We start from the raw sequence: 23,745 nt of genomic DNA, 5'->3' as shown, positions 1-23,745 counted from the left end.
TAAGTTACAGTAAATGGGGGGGGGGGGGGATTATTTTACAGTATTCTCTTAGTTACGCTTTTAGAGTTTTATAGATATTTAAAAGCAGAATCTTGGATTAAGTTGGAAAAAATGTTAGTAAAATCTTTGCTCATCATAAAATGATTACATTAAAAAAATCTAAACTGCCTTGCGCCAAACTTATGGCTTAAGGGTTGAGACCGTTTTTAGACACTTTCCCAAGTTTTACGACTAAGGGGACCTGGTTTCTGATAGGGGACATGGTGGTAAAGAGTCAGTTCATCAAAAAAACAGCAGCAGTTTTTGGCGCAGTTAATAACCAACTAATAGATGGTGCAAAAAAGATCTCAACAGTCGTCACACAGTGAAAAGTATTAAAGCTTTCATGAATAAGTGGGGAAATATTTCTGGGCATCGTATGAGATTGTTTCCCCTCTGGAAGTTTTCCTTCTTAATAGCAGTTTCACCATTGTTTCTCTTCTGTTGACCAGAGGGAACACATCATGTGACAATAGAAGATTTGTGTCATTCTAAAAACTTGATGATGAAAGGAGTCCCTGCTTCCCTGCTTAACAGCAGTGTCAACACTGTGAACATGATGACAGTGTTGGTGCTGCTCTTAGCAGGGAAGCAGGGACTCTTTGCTTCTTTATTACTCCCATTTTGCTCCCATCTGATTCCCTTGATCTTAGGGTTGTTATTCTAAGGATGGATGGAGGTGGCCCATTTCCTTGTCATTCTTTTACTGATGACATCATCCAAATACTGTACAAAAAGCAGTAACTTGACACAACAAAATGTTCAACTTGCCTAGAAAATATTATTGTCAAAAGTATTATTATTTCTAATGAAACCAACAAGGAACTTTTGGACTATTGTTTCTCTAGTCTATTGTCTGACTTTACCTGACATATTATCCGCCACTGGTATTACAAGACAACAGATCAGCCAAATACTATAAAACTGTAAGACATACAATGATAGTCAACAGAGTTTATGTAAACTTTTTGTAAAGTGTAAAAAATTAGAAGGAGGAGCTTAAAAATTGCAAAGTGGAATCCTCATTTCATAACTCAGATGGCAGGATTTGTGACACTTCATATAGAAATAAATCTTATTTTCTTTGTTATTGGACAATTCAATAGATAATGAGGAGTGATGAGGAAGTCCAATACAATTCTCAGTAATTTAGCAGAGTTTGGCCAGACCCCAAATACATAAACCTATTCCAGTCCCGATCCCCCACCAGTACCCCTCGCCATCAGTCCTGTCCCCGATCATGGGTGTTCACTGTTGGGGTCCTCCTCTGTTAGGGCTATGACACTACCGACCTTAACTTACTATCATGTACAATGTCCCACTCCGTGGTGCTCAAGTTATCATTACATGGTATCAAAGAAGACAAATAGTAGAACATCTCTCACTTACAGGAGTTAAACATCGGCCATTTTGTGTTTGAGGAGCTTCATCCTTTTTACTTCACTATTAAAATGCTGCTGGAAAAGTTGCCAGTGTCTGATGCGGTGGTGCATGCACCAGCACTAAGATACCTGCGCCCATGGGCGTCGTCATTTTGGGGATGGTTGTCCCCCCTGATGACGTCATCTGGAAGCAACACTCCTCCCCAAATTGTGATGCTGCTGGTAACTTTTCCAGTGCCATTTAAAGAGTAAATGCCCACAACAGGTGTCAGCACTTATCGGGGGCAGTAACCACCAGGTGATGAGCCAAACCCAGGCTTGAACCTTTAAAGTTTGGGGTCCAATCCATTCAACCCAAACCTGTTAAGTTAGGCACAAACCCTGAACTTTGCAGTTTGGTTCCGCTCAACACGAATTATAAGTAAAGGATTAGTAGAACTGTACTAAGATCTATTGTTGTTAAAGGTGCAGGAGTTTTTTTCCTAGAAATTGTTACTTTACCTTTGAAGAATTTTTTTCTTGCGTAATAAATAAAGCAGAAGAACCTCCTCCTCCTCGTCGTGTCCTCGCAGCTAAAGGTTTACACTCTATGGCTGCTTTACTACAGAAATCGAACCCAATGGTACACGGATACGTTTTGTTTCATTATGATTCTTTTACTTCTCTTATTAAATTACTGAGCGTTTTTGTTAATTGTAATTAGTAAATGAATATGAATAGTGTTTATGTGTTCAGTTATATGCAGTGAACATCTATGGCAGCTCCTCCAGCCTCACCGGCAGAGGTACATCATGTAATTACTGGGGTCCACACACTGAACCCCACCCTGTGGATAAGACAATAAGTCCACATCCTTTAGATGGGGTTGAATGTTTAAGGAGAAAAATTGTGATCCAATAACAAAAATTCAGAGAGTAGCGCAGACCATGAACCCATTGTAAGCGCCAATAGCAAAATGTTGTGTGTGTTAGCGAAGCGCTGCTAAGGTACAGAAACAAAGAGAGAGGATTGAAAAGGCAATCAAAGCATCAGGCAAGAAATAAAAATAAAAAGTATGTATTTTATTTCTAACACAAAGTATCAAATGAATAATGTGCATTATTTCTTTAATTTCCATACAAATATAAAAATATATAACATATATAACAGTGGAGGGAGATTATAGCTATTTACAATACCCCGAGACTACATCACAGACTGTGTGTTCTGATCCGTTTTCATACATTAGATACATGTGATGTCATTGTGTTTGGACTGTGTCCCCCAATCATCCGTCTCCCCATTGGAAGCAGACAAACAGCTGACGCATCTCTTCTTCCACTAATACTCATCGCCAGGGGAAGTTTACAAAACATTTCAGTTTTTGGTTTACATGAAATTACATTATTTCCATTTTAAAATGAGAAACATTCATAAAACTTCAAAACCAGCATTGTTCTGTATGAGAAGCTCAGACCCTCCTATGTCTCCCCCGGCTGGAGCAGCAGATGACGTATTATATATGGGATTACACGTGTGATGTCTGCAAAGGGACGTATTTATATCTCACAAATACCACGGGGAATGGTCCCCACAAGGAAAGGGTTAAAGAGTTTCTGTAAACTTTTCTGGGAATTCTCTTAATTTTTGGTTAAAAACTTTGACCTAATTTTGGCAGTAAAAATGCTTTCTTCATTTTCCATATATTTACAATACAAATTTACCAAAATGTGAAGAAAAAAAAGTAAAAAAACATAAGTAGAGTGATGGTTGTACTGAAGCAGATTCAATGAAATGGAAAGTATTAGGGACTTTTATGGAACGTTGCCCAATCTCACATTTTTGGGAATCTAAAACAAAACCTTTAGATTTAGAATTTACATTGGATTTTGTCTAATATTTTCATTTAAAAGAAATCTGTATTATAATCCGAATTCTTGGCCTTTCCAACCAATAAAAATCACTGATTATTTTTTGCATTGGAGAAATGTGAATCTTCTGAATTTTAAGTTGTATCTTCTGAATGACAATGTGACTCGGCACACAACGCAATGAAGCCAACGTGAAAAGGAAAGTGACTAATGTCCATCTTATCAGCAGGAATCATACGGATAAGAGTTGCTTTCTATTGACATGTTATGAATTCAGCCTTTGATTGGGAACCAAAAGAAATATTTACTAGACATCTGCTTCATAATCGTGGAGACTTTTGGTCTCGGGTCAAGTTCCTGCAAGAAAGACTAACCTCCCGTTATTCACCTCCCGTTATTCACCTCCCGTTATTCACCTCCCGTTATTCACCTCCCGTTATTCACCTCCCGTTATTCACCTCCCGTTATTCACCTCCCATTATTTCCCTCCCGTTATTTCCCTCCCATTATTGGCAGATAAGGTGTTAAGAGGCCCCAACCACTATTTGGTTCCAGGTAGTGTAACCTCAGAATATGCTTTGGGGGGGGGGGGGGTGATTTATGCACCGTTTAAGGTTTCTGATGTCCTAATTAAAGCCAGACCCGGCTCGGGAGCTCACATATCCTGTAGCAAGGTCACAGGCAGCTGGAAGACAAAAAGCAGCTCATGCAGTGAATAACTCCCGACAAGAGGACGGCGGGGGGGTAGAATCGATTCCACAAGATTGCACAGGATTTATTTATATGCAGAGGCAGGAGGGGGCAGAAGGGATCGGCAGGGGTTGTGTAGAAGCCTAGGGAGGTTATCCAGATGTTCTTGAATTCATTACAAGTAAACTCCTTGCCCAAACATTATAATGAACAAGCTTTACCAGGCTGCAGATGCAGATGGTGTTTAGAATTGTGATTAGTGAAAGATTTGGGTTTTTTAAAATTAAATTATTACAAGTTCGCCTGAAGGTCCAGAACCATTGTCATTTCATGAATAATTCCTCAAGTAAAGTTTCTTTGACATTTGATAGTTGAGCCATTGACTTGTTATCAATAGATAATGTGACCCTTCGAGACAAATAACGTATAGTGATCGTCACAATGTATATTTTATAAAGCTGGAGATGTAGTTAGCAGATCAGTTCCTCTAAGATCCCAAGCACACGACTGTAATTGTGGTTGTGACCATAGAGCCATGAAATATATATGAAAGGGAACCTGTCAGCACACTGACCCCCCGGCCCACACACGGTGCCTTCTTCTGTGATATGTACGTCCGCTGGGGGTCTTTTTAGCACATTTCTTGGTTGCAGCATGAATGAAATATCATCTTTTATGGTTTTGTACCATAGAGTCAAGCAGTCAGACCACCCACTACTACAGCCAGTCTGTTCTGCCCGCTCCATGCATCTGGTGTCCCGCCCCCCCCCCCCTCCCCGATTGCGGATAGCCAGAGAATGACGTCATAATTACATTTTACAAAAGAATAAAATACCATTTCCAATCATGCTGCAACCTCAAAATATGCCAAAAACACCTCCAGGGGTTAATATATTACAGAAGAAAGTGCAGTTTGTGGGGGGGGGGGGGTAGTGTGGTGACAGGTTCCCTTTAAATTGTCACTGCAAACCTCGTGTTTACAAGGCAAATATAGCAACAGAGGATCCGTGAACTTGGAATCCACCTATTCCCAGAGGAGACATGAGCCGTTTTCTCAGAGTCGAGCTCCATTGATTTATGGCAGATTTGTAAGCACGAGGGAACGAGAATAGACCGGCTGAAAACTTTACACATGTACAACGGGCAGAAGCAGAGGAGTGTGGGAAAAAAATCACAGGCTCTAGAATGAAAAATGGCTGCTGCAAACAAAGCTAAAGGGCAACTCCATGCAGCGCAGTCTGTAGCCTCGTGTTATGGGAGCGAAACGGGAAGATATAATCCAGTCATTTATATTGGGAGTCGTCCTAAGTGATACATGTACAGACAGGCAAGAACTGGCATTTACTAAGTGGGACTTCACAGTGGGCTCTGAAAAACTAAAAAAAACTAAAAAAAAAGCAACAACACAAACAGAAAGTTCTTTCCTACTGACATATTTCATTGCTTAGAGTTTTCTCTTCTATAACTTGTCTCCTGCAGATCAGACTCCATGTGATAAAATCCTTGTGAAAAGCGATCAGAGTTCCAAAACTTTTTGTTACAAAGAAGGAAACTGAATGTGATGGATGAAGCTTGAGGTGAAACAGAATCCAAAAACCGCAAAAAAATCTCACTGTGATGTAAGCGAATTCCACGATTTGTCAGTAGAAGTTTCTGGAGCTTTTGTCTGCAGCGACCATGTGGACATGTGAGAGTTGGAAGATTTGGGGTTGAGAATAGGATTTTAGGAGTTAAATTAAGGATAAATGAAGTGCTAAATAAATGTGATGCGGGACACTGGTGTCAGGTTCAGCCTTTCCATTAGTGATGTCGCCCTTCCTGTCTGTTAGCAGAGGGCTCAGATGACTACAAAGCCGGGACTTGTCCGCTTGTGTTTTTATTATGGCACAAGCCGTCACAGGTTCTGGCAGAAAAACTCAGCCAATGTTTTGATGCGGGTTAAAAAAATATACTCAAAGCCCCGGAGGTAACCGGAGCGAGCAAACTCAGATGAGAAGGACCAGATGCTAACAACATGTCTGTGAACCTCAAAATCCGACCTGTAGACAGCTGGCGGATCTAATGACTTCTTCAACCCCCAATAGTTGTAGAACCATCTAGAACCAAGGCAGAACATCGTTCCCTTAGTTGGTTCCATTTCAGTTTTCTGCTTTCGTAGAGGAATTTGCCTTGACCATAGGCCGCATTGTATATTAGTAGTAGCCTAGAAGTCTCTATAACGAAGACGTAGCACTAAGTGCAAAGTACATTTATCCTTCCAGTCATTACAGTCAATGGAACGGAAGGCTACATGAAACAAAAGTAATATATAGGCGCGTGTCTACATATATATACAGTCTATATATAAGATACAAGAATGTTTCAGCAAATCTGAGATAAACACATATGAAGTGGTTTTGCCTATCTCTCGGATGAAGACTTATAACATTTCCCACCACTTTTATATAAACCTTGCAGAGTTAACCTTAAAGATGTTTTGCTTATTATTTTTGGAGGACAATGGTGGTGTAAAATATTACTCATTGGGAAGTGAAGCCGCTCGGTTGTGTGGCCACGTGGGGTTACAGGCGGGTGAGTAACTATGTAGATTGTGCCTTAACACATTCATGCCGGGAATGGAAGCATCTGCATCATCCTGCTTACTTGTTCAAAGCTTTCTCCAGGTATTCCTGGATCCACTTAATCTTAGGGTCCAAACAAATTTGTTTGCCATTATGCTTAAGACGAGCCCTGTAAAAAAGTGTGAAACAACCGGGTAAGAGAAAGTAATGCAGTGAAAAAACAAGTCTATAAAGGAGGGAATACTGGCTGCGCTCTCATCTAGGTCCTTCTGAAGACCCTCATATAGTCTTTGGTTCCCTGATTTGTAACATTTAGGACCATATACAGTTTGCAGGCTACTGCTCTATGATGTCCCATAAATACATCTATTTGGACCCTTTGAAGATTATTTATTTGCTCTTAGCAGCAGCAACATAACCTTCTCCTTTTGTCTGCTACAGGACGGGGGATGTTCTCCTTGTGTTGGGCTCAAAATCGAGTTACTTTTTATTGCAGACAACAAGTATTACGAGGAACTTATATCTATGACAAAATGATACTAAGAATTCTGCTTGTGCAGATGTAAGATGTCACTGAGCTAGAGAACGTTGTATTCCCTCTCTTTGTTTTCTTTGATTGCTTTGTACTTACACAATCTGCAGGGAGCAGTTGGTGGTGGAGAGGATCTTCAGGTGTTTGATGTTGCTTTTGGCCACATTACTTTCATAATATCTACAAGGACATCGGTAAGTCAAGCTGACCGGCTTCTCTGTGGGGACACAACACAAACATTACAAGTACAACCCCTGCCTCGAGAACAGGCATTGAGAAAACATTTGTCATGACTTGCTCTACAGCGATGCGTTTTATAAGAGTCATTCAGAAATATATATTACAAAGAGTAAAGAAATGGAAAGATAAACGAGACTCAAATGCACGAGGTTAAATCACATCAACTAAGATGAACTCATTGACGAGAGATAATTCTTCTTATTGTTTATAAATCTTTCTTAAACAATCAAGTGATGAGCAAACATTTTGTGAACACAATTCTGGAGTAAGAGCTGTACCCGGCATCGCCCACAATGCACCTCAATCCTTTATAAGAATTATATGTAGAACTTGGGGGCAGATTTAGCAATTTCTTTCTTCTGTCGGAATTTGCACCAAATAACTGTCTGCCCCAAAGGGTTTTAGACACTTTTCGGACATTTTTCAAACTAGAATGACAAAGGAGGCTACAAAAAGTTTAGTGAAGCTAAAAATTATGAATTTTGATGCAGCTTTCTGGCGTAAGTTAAGAAAACTAATAAGAGGTACAAAGTACAAGAAGACATCAGATCTGTATCCTATCACACACACACATCCCGGGCAGCACAGGGCAGTCTAGTCTCACTCGGCACACGACTTATGATAAATCTGCCTCTTTGTGTTCTCTTGGGCAGAGTCACGGAGATGTGCACCCGCTCGCGGCACTTATTTTAAGAAGAGGCCACTTATCTCCTTGTAGCCTTGGATTCATTCATATTTTATTCAGAAATTTTGAAAACGTTTTGTAAAATATATTTTTAAGATAAAAAAAAACTAAAAACAAGAGGTTCCCACCTTCCAAGGCGTTTTATGTCTGAATGTGTTTCCAAAACTGTCAACTGTTTCATCAAAACCAGGATTTGAAGAACTCAAGAACTGGAGTCAATAAAACCATCTTGAAGCTAATGAACAGTAGGATCATTTCCACTGGCAGCTACTTAACACTTTCAGTCTTGTTTTTCTTATTAATTACATGAGATAACGCAGCACTCAGCTGTCTTGTTACACATTTAACTGAAATGGAGGTTTAATTGTAGAAGTAGCCCCTTGCTATTAAGATATTATATAATATAAAGCAAAGACTCCTTCAACAGCTCCCCTTCTGTAGACCCCTCATCTGTAGACACCACCATCTGTAGACACCACCATCGGTAGACACCATCATCTGTAGACACCACCATCGGTAGACACCATCATCTGTAGATACCACCATCGGTAGACACCACCATCGGTAGACACTATCATCTGTAGACACCACCATCGGTAGACACCACCATCTGTAGATACCACCATCGGTAGACACCACCATCGGTAGACACTATCATCTGTAGACACCACCATCGGTAGACACCACCATCTGTAGACACCACCATCTGTAGGTACCATCATCTGTAGGTACCACCATCTGTAGACACCACCATCTGTAGACACCACCATCTGTAGATACCACCATCTGTAGACACCATCATCTGTAGACACCACCATCGGTAGACACCACCATCTGTAGATACCACCATTAGTAGACACCACCATTGGTAGACACCACCATCTGTAGACACCACCATCTGTAGACACCACCATCTGTAGATACCACCATCTGTAGACACCATCATCTGTAGACACCACCATCGGTAGACACCACCATCTGTAGATACCACCATTAGTAGACACCACCATCTGTAGACACCACCATCTGTATACACCACCATCGGTAAACACCATCAACTGTAGACACCACCATCTGTATACACCACCATCGGTAGACACCATCATCTGTAGACACCACCATCGGTAGACACCACCATATCTCTCTACAAAACCCTTAAGACATGTTTTCATAAATTTATAAAAATTAAAACCTCCTGTACAACAAAAAATCCTTAATTTTGCCGTCTTCTGGCGCTAATAACCTTTTCATACTTCAGTGCTCGGAGCTGTGGGTGGTGTCATTTTTTGCGACTTTGATGAAGTTTTCAATGCTGCAATTTTAAGGACTTACAGCCTTTTGATCACTTAATGAATTGCTTATATTTTTCAAAATGACAAAAAAGTGGCATTTTTGAATTTGGGCGATAATTTTTGGGAATAACTGTTATTATATTTTAATAGATCATAAATTTTGGGACACCTAACATGTTTATCATTTTAACTATTTATTTATATTTATGTAAGTAGCAGGGAAATTGGTGTGCTTTTAATTTGTAGGGTTTTTTTACTATAATTTTTTTAAACTTATTTTTATGTATATTTTTACTATTTTTCAGACCCCCTAGGGTACTTTAATCCCCGGTTGTCTGATCCTACCATATACTGCCATACTTTTTTTTCTCATCATTCATTACAATGTGCAAATCGGGGTTAATAGTACTATGCGTTCCAAATAGGACCCAATCAAGTGCCGCAACCATCCTAAATTTCTGTTTAAACATAGCACTGAGTAGTTTATTTGTATTTTTTGGAACACAATCCTACATGAGTTTTCATTTATTTTCTTAAAGCTTCCTCAATCTTAAAGGATGTAAAAGTTGTCTGGATTTATTTAAAGTTCTGGTAGAAGACTTTTATAATGTTCCCTAAAAGGTAACCTCTCATATGTAGTTCCACTTTACACCTGGTTTATCCTTTTATGTTATATAATATTGTTTCATTATCCTGTATAACCTACTAACTATGAGACACATAAGAGAAATACTAATCAATAACATTTTCTATAAAACTGAAAAAATCAGTTACATTTTTTCTAATAATTTTCTATTAAATTGTTAAGAATTATATTCAGCCCACTCTTTCTATTTCTATGAGCGACAACCTATAATTTATGTAATAAAGGGGTCTCAAGGGTCACTTTTTCCCCCACAAGATGCTCCCATGCGCCCTTCTATCTCTCTCAGAGGCTGCTTCCTATTGGCCCCCGCTCCCTTCCTGTCCGCTTTCCATTTCCTGTCCCCTTTGCTTTCCATGGCTGCCGCTTCTCCCGTAGACTGTTTTCCCTAATATGTCTCAATTACAGATTACTCCAATCTCCCCTTTCATTCACTTCAGCCCATCCTCCTTTCCCGCCGTCAGACCTTATATTAAATTATTTTTTTGAGGGTAGGACACATTTTCCATCCCATTTTGTAATCTATGGCTAAATGACATATTACTGATACATAATACAGAAGTCCAGCTTTCTTTTTATGATAAATAGTTGTGTGAGAGTTTTTACTTGTAGACATGATACATCTCGGATTTTCACACACAATTTAGATTGTTTTCATAAGCGTCTGCATCGTGCAAAGCAACAAACATCACAAAGACGCGGCTCATTATTATTAGCCACTAATTTGTGCCACACGCTCACTGAATCCTTCCCCCTTGTGCCTATCAGAAGTAGTAACTATGGTAAAACTGTAAGAATAGAATTCCTTCATATGATTTCTTTATACACAGCAACTTCGGAAAAACGAACATGGAAAACGATCCCAGAGAGAACGTGGCGTCCGGAGCTGTCACATAGGACTCGTGTCATCAGTGTCATTATTACACTGTACACTTGTCTGTCCGCGCTTTGCTTCAGCACATTTTCTCCCAAGAGGCCTCGGTGTTACATTTCATACTAGATGGATCTCCCCTAAATGTTTCAACAAATTAGCTTTTTCATTTCAACAATTTTTTGCAACATCAGTGTTTACAATATTATTAAATTCTAGAATATGAATCATGTTAATGTATAAGATAGAGAACTGTCATCTAATTGTCAAAAACATTTCTCACTGAGACATTTTGATAAATATTTATGTAAATGATAATGAATGAAGACTATGCTGCTTGTTTCATGATTTGCCCATGAATACGAGACTTAGCAATTCGAAACATATCGTCATACAGTGATCAGTCATAGCAATAACAGAGAGATCACCTGAAAGTAAATCTTACAAAATATTAAATACAATGGGCCACATGTATCACTCGTTTTTTCTGTTGTTTTTGCGCCTTTTCATTCAGGCGCACCGTTTTTGCGCCATTTTTGCGATTAAATGGCAAACTAGCCGCGCAGCAAAAATAAGCAGCTTTCCCTCATCTATCTTTCCAATCCAGATGTTTTGCTGCGCCTAATGATATTCATCACTTGCAACGTTTTCATTTAGGAGCAAAAACGGGCGCAAAAACACTCCAGCCCGAAGGTGGCGTTATCTGAGAAGAAAGCACTGAGCCCCTGTGCAGAACAGCTCATTTCTAGCAGCAGAGCTCAGCCAGACACTGGAACATATAATAGATACATTAGATACTCTGCAGACACTAGAACACATGCAGACTCTATTTACAGTTCATCACCTTCTATTTACAAAATATTCTGCAAACTCCTGAGCTCAAAGCAAGAGAGAAGAGAACTTTGCAAAAGTTTGCAGAAGTTTGCAGAATGTTGCAGATACTACTTACAAGTGTCCCCCATGTAATTCTGCACAGTATCACCAGTGTGTCTGAGGGGGATACTGTGCAGAATTACAGGGGTACAGCAGGAGACCAGCACTGGGGGATCCCCTCCAGGAGAAGCCCCTGCTGAGGAGGTCACTGGGTGCTGGGTGTCACACACCTGGGTGCTGCTGTGAGTGTTATCTTCATTCTGGGCTGTGGGAGAAGCAGAGAGGAGCTTGTAGCAGGATCACATGTAAGTGCCTTATATTTTTGCTGCGCTGCTAGTTTGGCGTTTAATCGCAAAAATGGCACAAAAACAGTGCGCCAGTATGAAAAGGCGCAAAAATAACAAAACAAACAGTGATACATGTGGCCCTTGGTCTCCTTCCACTCCTCCCCTGCTCCTGCAGTACAGAAGATGCAAGTTCATGGGAGAGAAACCTCATGGTTTATAGTCAGGACTGAGTTTATGGTCGGGTCCATGGGCAACCAAAAAGCCCAACAGCCGGACTGATGGAGACAGATGAGAATTATATGTGTGAAATGATGCATTTTTGTTAATAACATTGAATTATAGAATTATTATATTCTCTATTACTAATATTGAGGTTATTTATAGGTTAAGCAGTGTTTAAGCTGACAGTTTTACCGGTTATATTGTAATGCATTGAGAGGACAAAGAACATGGAAAGTTTTATGTTACAGTCACTGGAATTTGGAAAGTAAAACAATGTCAGTCAATCCAGACACAACTGGACGTAGACTCCCATTAGCAGCAATTATCCAATGTAAATGTCCGACTATCTCTGGACACCCTACCGGTCTCCATCGTGGCCCTGATACTTCTGGCCCTGATGCTTCTGGCCCTGATACTTGAGTATTTTGTAAATACTTGATCACTAATACTACAGTTGTTTGCTGTATAGAAGATGGGGGTTATTCTCTATAACATTCTGCCCTCATCTGCAACCAACTATAAAATGTTTTCACAGGAATTCCAGAGCTTCATATCTTCCGTAGATCTCCAAGCATTGATGGTTGATGCTTCAAGCCACAGACTTTCCTTTGGGGATATTTTAGAAGTTGAGAAATGACTTTGCCTTTAAGATGAACTACATTATTTATTAGATCACCGCAAACACGAATTCTTCAGCGTAATTAAGAAGCATCTAGATTTTCTCATGTCAGTGTTAGGTCACAAGTTCTAAACAGTTTGACAATCACAATGGCGACACCTGAATGTCTCTTGAATAACATTTACAGGAAACTAATAGGAATTTTTTAGAGAAAAAAATAGTGGTCAGGTCCGGCAAATAAAGTCACTGCAAAGGGGCCTCTCCATGAGTTGCTTTTATCGTCTGATCTTTTATCTTTTCCCTGCCATTTGTTCTTAGCTGCAGAAAGTTTGTTCATTTTATTAGCAAATGAGCCTCATAAAAGAGGGATTAAAACACTATGGGGCAGATTTACTTACCCGGCCCATTCGCGATCCAGCGGTTTTTCCGAATCTGTCGGGTTTTTGTTCGGCCACACCCCCCCATTTCCGTCGCGCGCATGCCGGCGCCGATGCGCCACAATCCGATGGCGTGCGCCAAAATCCTGGGGCAATTCAGGTACAATCGGCACAAATCGGAAATATTCAGGTAACACGTCGGGAAAACGCGACGGATTTAGCATAGTATAGTAGAGTGATGTAGCATAATATAGTAGAGAGATGTAGCAAAGCATAGTAGAGTGACGTAGCATAGTATAGTAGGGTGACGTAGCATAGTATAGTAGAGTGACGTAGCATAGTATAGTAGAGTGACGTAGCATAGTATAGTAGAATGATGTAGCATAGTATAGTAGAGTGACATAGCATAGTATAGTAGAGTGACGTAGCATAGTATAGTAGAGTGATGTAGCATAGTATAGTAGAGTGATGTAGCATAGCATAGTAGAGTGACGTTGCATAGTATAGTAGAGTGACATAGCATAGTATAGTAGAGTGACGTAGCATAGCATAGTAGAGTGACGTAGCATAGTATAGTAGAGTGATGTAGCATAGTATAGTAGAATGATGTAGCATAGTATAGTAGAGTGATTTAGCATAGCATAGAAGAGTGATGTAGCACAGTATAGTAGAGTGATGTAGCATAGTATAGTAGAGTGACGTAGCATAGCATAGTAGAGTGACGTAGCATAGTATAGTAGAGTGACGTAGCATAGTATAGTAGAGTGATGTAGCATAGTATAGTAGAGTGATGTAGCATAGTATAGTAGAGTGACGTTGCATAGTATAGTAGAGTGACGTAGCATAGTATAGTAGAGTGTTGTAGCATAGTATAGTAGAGTGACATAGCATTGTATAGTAGAGTGATTTAGCATAGCATAGTAGAGTGATGTAGCATAGTATAGTAGAGTGACGTAGCATAGTATAGTAGAGTGACGTAGCATAGTATAGTAGAGTGACGTAGCATAGTATAGTAGAGTGATTTAGCATAGCATAGTAGAGTGATGTAGCATAGTATAGTAGAGTGATGTAGCATAGTATACTAGAGTGATGTAGCATAGTATAGTAGAGTGATGTAGCATAGTATAGTAGAGTGACGTAGCATAGTATAGTAGAGTGCTGTAGCATAGTATAGTAGAGTGATGTAGCATAGTATAGTAGAGTGACGTAGCATAGTATAGTAGAGTGATGTAGCATAGTATAGTAGAGTGACGTAGCATAGTATAGTAGAGTGACGTAGCATAGTATAGTAGAGTGACGTAGCATAGTATAGTAGAGTGACGTAGCATAGTATAGTAGAGTGATTTAGCATAGCATAGTAGAGTGATGTAGCATAGTATAGTAGAGTGATGTAGCATAGTATAGTAGAGTGATGTAGCATAGTATAGTAGAGTGATGTAGCATAGTATAGTAGAGTGACGTAGCATAGTATAGTAGAGTGACGTAGCATAGTATAGTAGAGTGATGTAGCATAGTATAGTAGAGTGACGTAGCATAGTATAGTAGAGTGATGTAGCATAGTATAGTAGAGTGATGTAGCATAGCATAGTAGAGTGACGTAGCATAGTAGAGTGACGTAGCATAGTAGAGTGATGTAGCATAGTATAGTAGAGTGATGTAGCATAGTATAGTAGAGTGATTTAGCATAGCATAGTAGAGTGATGTAGCACAGTATAGTAGAGTGATGTAGCATAGTATAGTAGAGTGACGCAGCATAGCATAGTAGAGTGACATAGCATAGTATAGTAGAGTGACGTAGCATAGTATAGTAGAGTGACGTAGCATAGTATAGTAGAGTGATGTAGCATAGTATAGTAGAGTGATGTAGCATAGTATAGTAGAGTGACGTAGCATAGTATAGTAGAGTGACGTAGCATAGTATAGTAGAGTGACGTAGCATAGTATAGTAGAGTGATGTAGCATAGTATAGTAGAGTGATGTAGCATAGTATAGTAGAGTGATGTAGCATAGTATAGTAGAGTGATGTAGCATAGTATAGTAGAGTGATGTAGCATAGTATAATAGAGTGATGTAGCATAGTATAATAGAGTGATGTAGCATAGTATAGTAGAGTTATGTAGCATAGTATAGTAGAGTGATGTAGCATAGTATAATAGAGTGAAGTAGCATAGTATAGTAGAGTGATGTAGCATAGTATAGTAGAGTGATGTAGCATAGTATAGTAGAATGATGTAGCATAGTATAGTAGAGAGATGTAGCATAGTATAGTAGAGTGATGTAGCATAGTATAGTAGAGTGATGTAGCATAGTATAGTAGAGTGATGTAGCATAGTATAGTAGAGTGATGTAGCATAGTATAGGAGAGTGATGTAGCATAGTATAGGAGAGTGATGTAGCATAGTATAGTAGAGAGATGTAGCATAGTATAGTAGAGTGATGTAGCATAGTATAGTAGAATGATGTAGCATAGTATAGTAGAGAGATGTAGCATAGTATAGTAGAGTGATGTAGCATAGTATAGTAGAGAGATGTAGCATAGTATAGTAGAGAGATGTAGCATAGTATAGTAGAATGATGTAGCATAGTATAGTAGAGAGATGTAGCATAGTATAGTAGAGTGATGTAGCATAGTATAGTAGAGTGATGTAGCATAGTATAGTAGAGTGATGTAGCATAGTATAGTAGAGTGACGTAGCATAGTATAGTAGAGAGATGTAGCATAGTATAGTAGAGAGATGTAGCATAGTATAGTAGAGTGATGTAGCATAGTATAGTAGAGTGATGTAGCATAGTATAGTAGAGTGATGTAGCATAGTATAGTAGAGTGATGTAGCATAGTATAGGAGAGTTATGTAGCATAGTATAGTATAGTGATGTAGCATAGTATAGTAGAGTGATGTAGCATAGTATAGTAGAGTGATGTAGCATAGTATAGTAGAATGATGTAGCATAGTATAGTAGAGAGATGTAGCATAGTATAGTAGAGTGATGTAGCATAGTATAGTAGAGTGATGTAGCATAGTATAGTAGAGTGATGTAGCATAGTATAGTAGAATGATGTAGCATAGTATAGTAGAGAGATGTAGCATAGTATAGTAGAGTGATGTAGCATAGTATAGGAGAGTTATGTAGCATAGTATAGTAGAGTGATGTAGCATAGTATAGTAGAGTGATGTAGCATAGTATAGTAGAGTGATGTAGCATAGTATAGTAGAGTGATGTAGCATAGTATAGTAGAGTGATGTAGCATAGTATAGTAGAGTGATGTAGCATAGTATAGTAGAGTGATGTAGCATAGTATAGTAGAGTGACGTAGCATAGTATAGTAGAGTGATGTAGCATAGTATAGTAGAGTGATGTAGCATAGTATAGTAGAGTGACGTAGCATAGTATAGTAGAGTGACGTAGCATAGTATAGTAGAGTGATGTAGCATAGTATAGTAGAGTGACGTAGCATAGTATAGTAGAGTGACGTAGCATAGTATAGTAGAGTGATGTAGCATAGTATAGTAGAGTGACGTAGCATAGTATAGTAGAGTGACGTAGCATAGTATAGTAGAGTGATGTAGCATAGTATAGTAGAGTGATGTAGCATAGTATAGTAGAGTGACGTAGCATAGTATAGTAGAGTGACGTAGCATAGTATAGTAGAGTGATGTAGCATAGTATAGTAGAGTGACGTAGCATAGTATAGTAGAGAGAGTATAGAAGACAAAACAGAAGCAAAACAGCCAAAGAGGGAACGGAAATATTCCTATGCACATAAATGTGTCACCGAAAGATCCTTACATTAATTTAAATGCATAAAGCTTCCAAAGTGTAGAATTGCCTGGAATGATTACTTTTAGCAGATTTTGTTGAGTTTGGTGTCGCTTTAATAATAAGTTTCTTCTTTATCTTCCTAACACACAAATACTTTACTACTTCAACTAGAAATCCGCCTCTTTACAATGTGAAATGGCTTTTTTCTGGAATTTTATTCCCAGGAAACAATGATATCTATGTCCCATCGGAATCATTAAAGATTCCATGTGCGCGGTTGTAGCGTAAAACATCAAGTTATTTGCCTGCAGTCATAGATTGTTGTATAGAGAATCCAGAGAAACCTCTAGAACTCAACGCATAGACGGCTCTTTGTTAGATTGAGAACAGTATTTTCTTTCTCTATATATATATACATATATACTACTTAATAACAGTTATATATATATATGCTACTTTATAACGGTTATATACATATATACTACTTAATAACAGTTATATATACATATATACTACTTTATAACGGTTATATACATATATACTACTTAATAACGGTTATATACATATATACTACTTAATAACAGTTATATATACATATATACTACTTAATCACGGTTATATATACATATATACTACTTAATAACAGTTATATACATATATACTACTTAATCACGGTTATATATACATATATACTACTTAATAACAGTTATATACATATATACTACTTAATCAGGGTTATATACATATATATACATATATACTACTTAATCAGGGTTATATATACATATATACTACTTAATAACGGTTATATACATATATACTACTTAATCAGGGTTATATACATATATACTACTTAATAACGGTTATATACATATATACTACTTAATCAGGGTTATATACATATATACTACTTAATAACGGTTATTTATACATATATACTACTTAATAACAGTTATATACATATATACTACTTAATAACGGTTATTTATACATATATACTACTTAATAACAGTTATATATACATATATACTACTTAATAACAGTTATATATACATATATACTACTTAATAACAGTTATATACATATATACTACTTAATCAGGGTTATATGCATATATATACATATATACTACTTAATAACAGTTATATATACATATATACTACTTAATAACAGTTATATACATATATACTACTTAATCAGGGTTATATACATATATATACATATATACTACTTAATAACGGTTATTTATACATATATACTACTTAATAACAGTTATATACATATATACTACTTAATAACAGTTATATACATATATACTACTTAATAACAGTTATATACATATATACTACTTAATAACAGTTATATACATATATACTACTTAATCAGGGTTATATACATATATATACATATATACTACTTAATAACGGTTATTTATACATATATACTACTTAATAACAGTTATATACATATATACTACTTAATAACAGTTATATACATATATACTACTTAATAACAGTTATATACATATATACTACTTAATAACAGTTATATACATATATACTACTTAATAACAGTTATATACATATATACTACTTAATAACGGTTATATATACTACTTAATAACAGTTATATATACATATATACTACTTAATCAGGGTTGACCACATCTACTATTACTGCCCCTAGAAAAGCGTCCACAAGCCGTTAACACTTGAAGGGAAGCAGATGTGAGTGATAATGGGAGCAGGCGCATGTTTTGGGAAGGTTCCTGATCTGTCCCGGGTTTATCTGATCCCACATAAATATACAGAAGGAAATCATTGAATTTGTGTCTGGCTGCAGTCAGTGTTGTCTGTGATTAGAATATATGTATACATATAGATAGCATGAAAGATACGGAACAGGGGTGGTCACAGCTCACGAGACAATGACCCCAATAGACATTCTATTACCCCACGGGGTAACTACATGTGTGACCGGGGGGGGGGGGGCACTGGAGTAATGAACTGTGTCATGCAATACTCCCGCCGCCTGGACTAAGCGTGGAGTAACGTCTCCTAGAAACTGACAAGGATAATATATTTATTACCACAAACTGTACATAATAATATTGAGGGAATTATATTACAGCAGATTTACTGTATGACACAATCACAGTGTAAATCCATTCCACAAAAAGTGTCTCACTAAATGGTTTTCATATATTTATATAGATGGATACATTATATATGGAGAGAATGTGGGATTTTACTGTAGTTGCTTTTGGATTTTACTTTCTTTGCGGTAATTCGATTAGATTTTCTCTTTTTTATATATAATGTTTGCTGTGCTATACAAAGATTTAAAGAAAATGTATAAGATGATAAAAACTATTGTGAAAACTTGTATGAAATGTATCATGCGCATTCCTGTGATTGTCCATAACTAGAAATGTTATCAGACATGGATGTACAATATCCAGCAGGACAACACATTGAGAAGTTTTCAGTCCTTCGGGGCTTTGAGGATCCTCTGTGACACCTCAGGGACACCTGGATATACATCATCCCATCACAGGCTGTCAGTAGGAATGACTCAAGCTCTTTTCTTATGACCCTTTTAGCGGAATGTCCTATTGAGAATAGATACATTTATACTTTCCAGATGTGGTGCCCTGATATCTCCCCAGCTCATCAGGGCAGGATCTAGGGGCAGTCACACACCCTTCTGGACTGTGGCTTCTTTTATCTTTCTATGCTAATGATGTTTTGGGTTTTCTTTTTCATGGAAAATAATTAGATTGACTGTTCTGAAAACCCCAAACAAACTCTTGTGGGATTTTACATGAGAAGGGCCCAGACACAGAGGGAGCAGACCACCTGAATGTTCATGATTAATGGAGACGCTCAATGGAGGACAAAAGCCACAACTGTCCAGGTGATCATGAAAATATCAGAGGTCCGCGGGATGGTTCAATCTTTCTATTGCTGCATTTCAGATGGGACCAGTTCTCCATCAGACGATATGTATCACCCACTGAAAATAGTGAGAAATGTTATGTCTACATGAATCTGCCTTGTCACCCCAGCGTGCTATGTATCCCACAGATCCGCAGGTAAAGCACAGACATGTAGGAGATTGTATCTGTGAAAGACGAGACTTTCCTGCCTTATTACACAGCAACCGCAATGAAATCTCCTCTTACAGCTCAAACATCTGGATCTGCAGATTTACTCCACCAGGCAATACCCCGAGACCGTGGCCACAATGAAATGCATCAGGACAATGGAATTATTTCATGATCACAAATATTTCTACACCCCTGGAATTAGACCTGAGCCCCATTAGCCAGGATAATGAGCAGCTTAGGTCTCCTCTTATCAGATAACCAGACAGAAGCCTCACCAGGATAACGGGAACATCTCTTATTTCTCAGCACATTCCAAGTGCAAAACATTCACTTATCTATGGTTCCCCCTTTTCTAAGTTGTCTGGGGGCTTTTTATCTAGTTTAATGTTTTTGTATCTGGATCATTAGTTAAGGTTCAGACATAGAAGGCGATCGCCGTGTACAAGGCTGAAGCAACACGTTATCACAATTCATTACATTACTGACATGTCCAAGCGTTGAGTAGCTTCAAAATGTCTTCGAAATCTCCGCAGTAAACGGAGCAGCTTAGACTTAGGGTTAGAAAGTTAGATTCTTGTAAAATACTTTCTTCATTGGCAAAAAACTGTTTTGTTAAGTTAAAAAAGTAAGTTTTTAATTTACGAAATGCATGAAAGAATTTGAGAAGAACAATTCACCAACAAATGTAAGAAAAAGCAGCACAAGAAACATCTGTAAATCATCCTCCAGACATGAAGACAACGTGACCCACCTGCAGAAAAGCCACATGCGCCACATTATACCGGCCACAAACGGCAGCAAGTCCCAGGTGACAAACCCAAAGCATCTCAGAAGAACTCACAAAACTTATCAGCAGCAGAATCTCAAAAAGTTTCATAAATAATCCAACATCATGAAGATTGTTGAGGGGTGGACCAGGGTACCTACCTTCAGAGGAGCAGATAATCCCCAGCAATAAGGTCAGGAGAGTTAGAGTCCTCAGGTCCATGCTGCTGAAGTATGGGGCAGATGTGTTCAGAACAAGAGAGAGGTTAGGAATGAGCTGCTCTCAGTGTGGAGACGCCTGGAAGTGCAGGGCTGGGGGTGGGGAGAAGCTGGGGGTGATTTATCACCTCTGGCATGTTATTACATCCTTCCTCCATTAAAATCCTTGGATGTAAATCAGCAAAGCTCTAGTTCACTATGTAGGTAGGTTATCTGCTAATAGCGGCTAATAACACATGATTTCAGCCGCACCATTCCCTCCAATGATAATTTGATACAAGGATTCGTGGAGATCAGTAGCTTCTTGCAGTTCCATGTACTAGTTCCCATCTGTAACATATTAGACAAAAATGCATTGTACAACATGAATCCAGTGACTACAGATACAAGCAGCCAATACTGTGGGAAAGAATAACAATATTCCTCAGGTCTGGTACAGATATCTCAGATACCGAATCTACTGCTGATATGGATTGGACGAGACAAACAATCTAATCAGTTTCCTCGTTATAAGAACTATTACATGTACTAAACATAATGCATTCACATGTTCTCCACTGCTCACCAATCACATGTATCAATGCCCAAAATTATTCAAGGACATCATCAAGGCAAACATAGAAAGCGTAATGGAAAGCGCAGCGTACATAATAATAATAATAATAATAATAATAATAATACTTACAAGATGAGGGGATTTCCAAATAAAATGTAACGTTAATGAGTAAAAAGAGGTTTAACTCTTCTAAAGTAACAGAAAATGATATGAAGATGCTGCAAACATTTCATTTTTTACAGTGATACTAATTGGTTTCCATCACCAAACAATTATTGTTGGGAATCCCTGAGTGGGGCATTCGCGGGGCTTTCCTTTAGTACAAATAAAAGACAAGTAATGGATCTTAGAAATGAAGTTACCTGCTCATTGATCCTCCTGAGGTACGAGGTTCTGTGCCGGCCGCCGTGTCATTACGAGGGGGTTATTCTAAGGGTGCGCCGGTCCCCCCATTCCCTTTATAAAGGTGGTCGCTCTCCGCACCCGTGCTACAATACATATAGCTGAAAAGAAGTCTGGGAGACATAGAAAATATTCCCAAAAAAACAAAAATTCCCAGAGACAATGTTGTTTTTTTATTACCAACGTATCGGAGGCAATATTCCCAAATAGTAAGTTTAGTTTAAAAAATATGTGAATATTCTTATACAAGAGTAAACATTAAAAACTCATCTCTTCGGGAGTCACGTGTATCGCCAGCAGCCCCGACATTAGATACCGGCTCAGCCAGGAGGACGCAGGATCCACTTGTCTCTCTTATACTGGACGCTATAAATGTGGCCACAAGCAGTGCCAGGACGGTCAGTACAGAATAGTAAGGAACACAGGGGGCGTGGCTCCAGCAGCAAGAGCGGGCGCATATAGCGGAGCCCTGCACCACCTTCCACCATTATCCTGCTGAATACTCCTGGGAGTCAGAATAAGAAAACTGCAGCTCAGAGAATTCAGGAGGGAAATAACAGGGTGTTATTTATTGAGAAACGGTTTAACCTCTTAGTGGCCGCCCATACCGGCTTCTACGTCGGCCACTAAGGGGCCTTAGTCTACGCTGACGGGTTTCTCCGTTGGCCTAACCTAAGGTCTGCAGGGAAGAGCCGTGCCAGCCAGGACTCTGCTCTAACAGTCCCATCCGGCTGGTAACCTGTTTGATCCCACGGTCAATGCTGTGAAAAATTTTTTATAAAAGTGAAAAATGAAATTCATAAAATTGTCCCTAAAGCCCCTAACACATATAAGACAATAAATAATAAAAATGGAAAAAATTTACAAAATTCCAATCTATAAAAATATAAAAATGGTTATTCCCGGCGCTGAACCCCGTTATGGAAAAATGCTCTCAAATGTCTGAATTGACTTTTTTGCCGTTTCACAACACATAAAAACACAATAAAAAGTCACCTAAAAGTCACGCAGGTTCCAAAAGGGAAGCAATGAAAACGCCAGCTTGTCCCGGAAAAAAAGGACACCTGAGACAACTCCGTCCTCCAAGTATGAAACCATAATTTTTTTGGTACACAAGTTTTTAATTTTTGGTAAAATCTATGAACACCTAATAAAACCTTTATAAATTGGGTCTTCCCTTTGATTGTACCAAACCAAAGAATATTTTAGAGATGACATTTGGAATGTAAAGTGAAAGACGTAAAAACAAGAAAATGGCGCAAATGCAATTTCTTGTCATTTTTGTCGCATTTTGAATTGTGTTTCCACTTCCCAGTACAAGGGATGGAATAGAAAATGCTGTCACTAGGAGAAGCCCTCACACAGCTCTGTACATGGAAAAGAAGGGAGCGATAAACAGAAAGTAAAATGGAAAAAACTTATCAGTGCCCCTGATACACAAGGGGTTAAAATCCCCCCGATACCACATGATGAAAAGTTTACAAATTCTCTGGGATAAAGGTTTGTGGTACCTGAGGCCACGTTCACCACAATCCAAAGGCTCCAGTTGTGATCACATATTTTGGTAACATCCCCCCCCCAACATGCGGCCGCAGGTGGAGTCTTTGGATTGTGTTTTAGAACGTAACCAAAATACCACGTGTGAACGTGGCCTCAGGGGCTCTACAAACACGTCCTGGCACCAGAAATCTATCCTGCCCTACAAAAGCTCAATGGCTCCTCCCCTCCGCGCTTCACCATGAGCCCAGACCGCAGGTTACATCCACATG

General features: G+C 38.6%; 1 protein-coding gene across 1 annotated transcript in view; it reads right to left on the bottom strand.

The window, feature by feature from the left end:
- CXCL12 (C-X-C motif chemokine ligand 12) overlaps window positions 1-21,120 on the bottom strand; it is a 56,398-nt gene extending 35,278 nt beyond the window's left edge. Inside the window, exons 1-3 of the mRNA XM_072131016.1 lie at window positions 20,962-21,120; window positions 7,154-7,271; window positions 6,605-6,691 (exon numbers count right to left, since the gene is read on the bottom strand). Coding sequence (XP_071987117.1) covers window positions 6,605-6,691; window positions 7,154-7,271; window positions 20,962-21,022 — 266 coding nt within the window. The 5' untranslated portion in view covers window positions 21,023-21,120. The remainder of the gene's footprint in view (window positions 1-6,604; window positions 6,692-7,153; window positions 7,272-20,961) is intronic.
- Between the last annotated feature and the right edge of the window lie 2,625 nt (window positions 21,121-23,745).

This window comes from Engystomops pustulosus, chromosome 11 (assembly GCF_040894005.1).
Source record: "Engystomops pustulosus chromosome 11, aEngPut4.maternal, whole genome shotgun sequence".
In the NCBI taxonomy this organism is placed as follows: Eukaryota; Metazoa; Chordata; class Amphibia; order Anura; family Leptodactylidae; genus Engystomops; species Engystomops pustulosus.
Note: the sequence above shows the minus strand (reverse complement) of the source record. Positions and strands in the feature narration are given on the sequence as shown.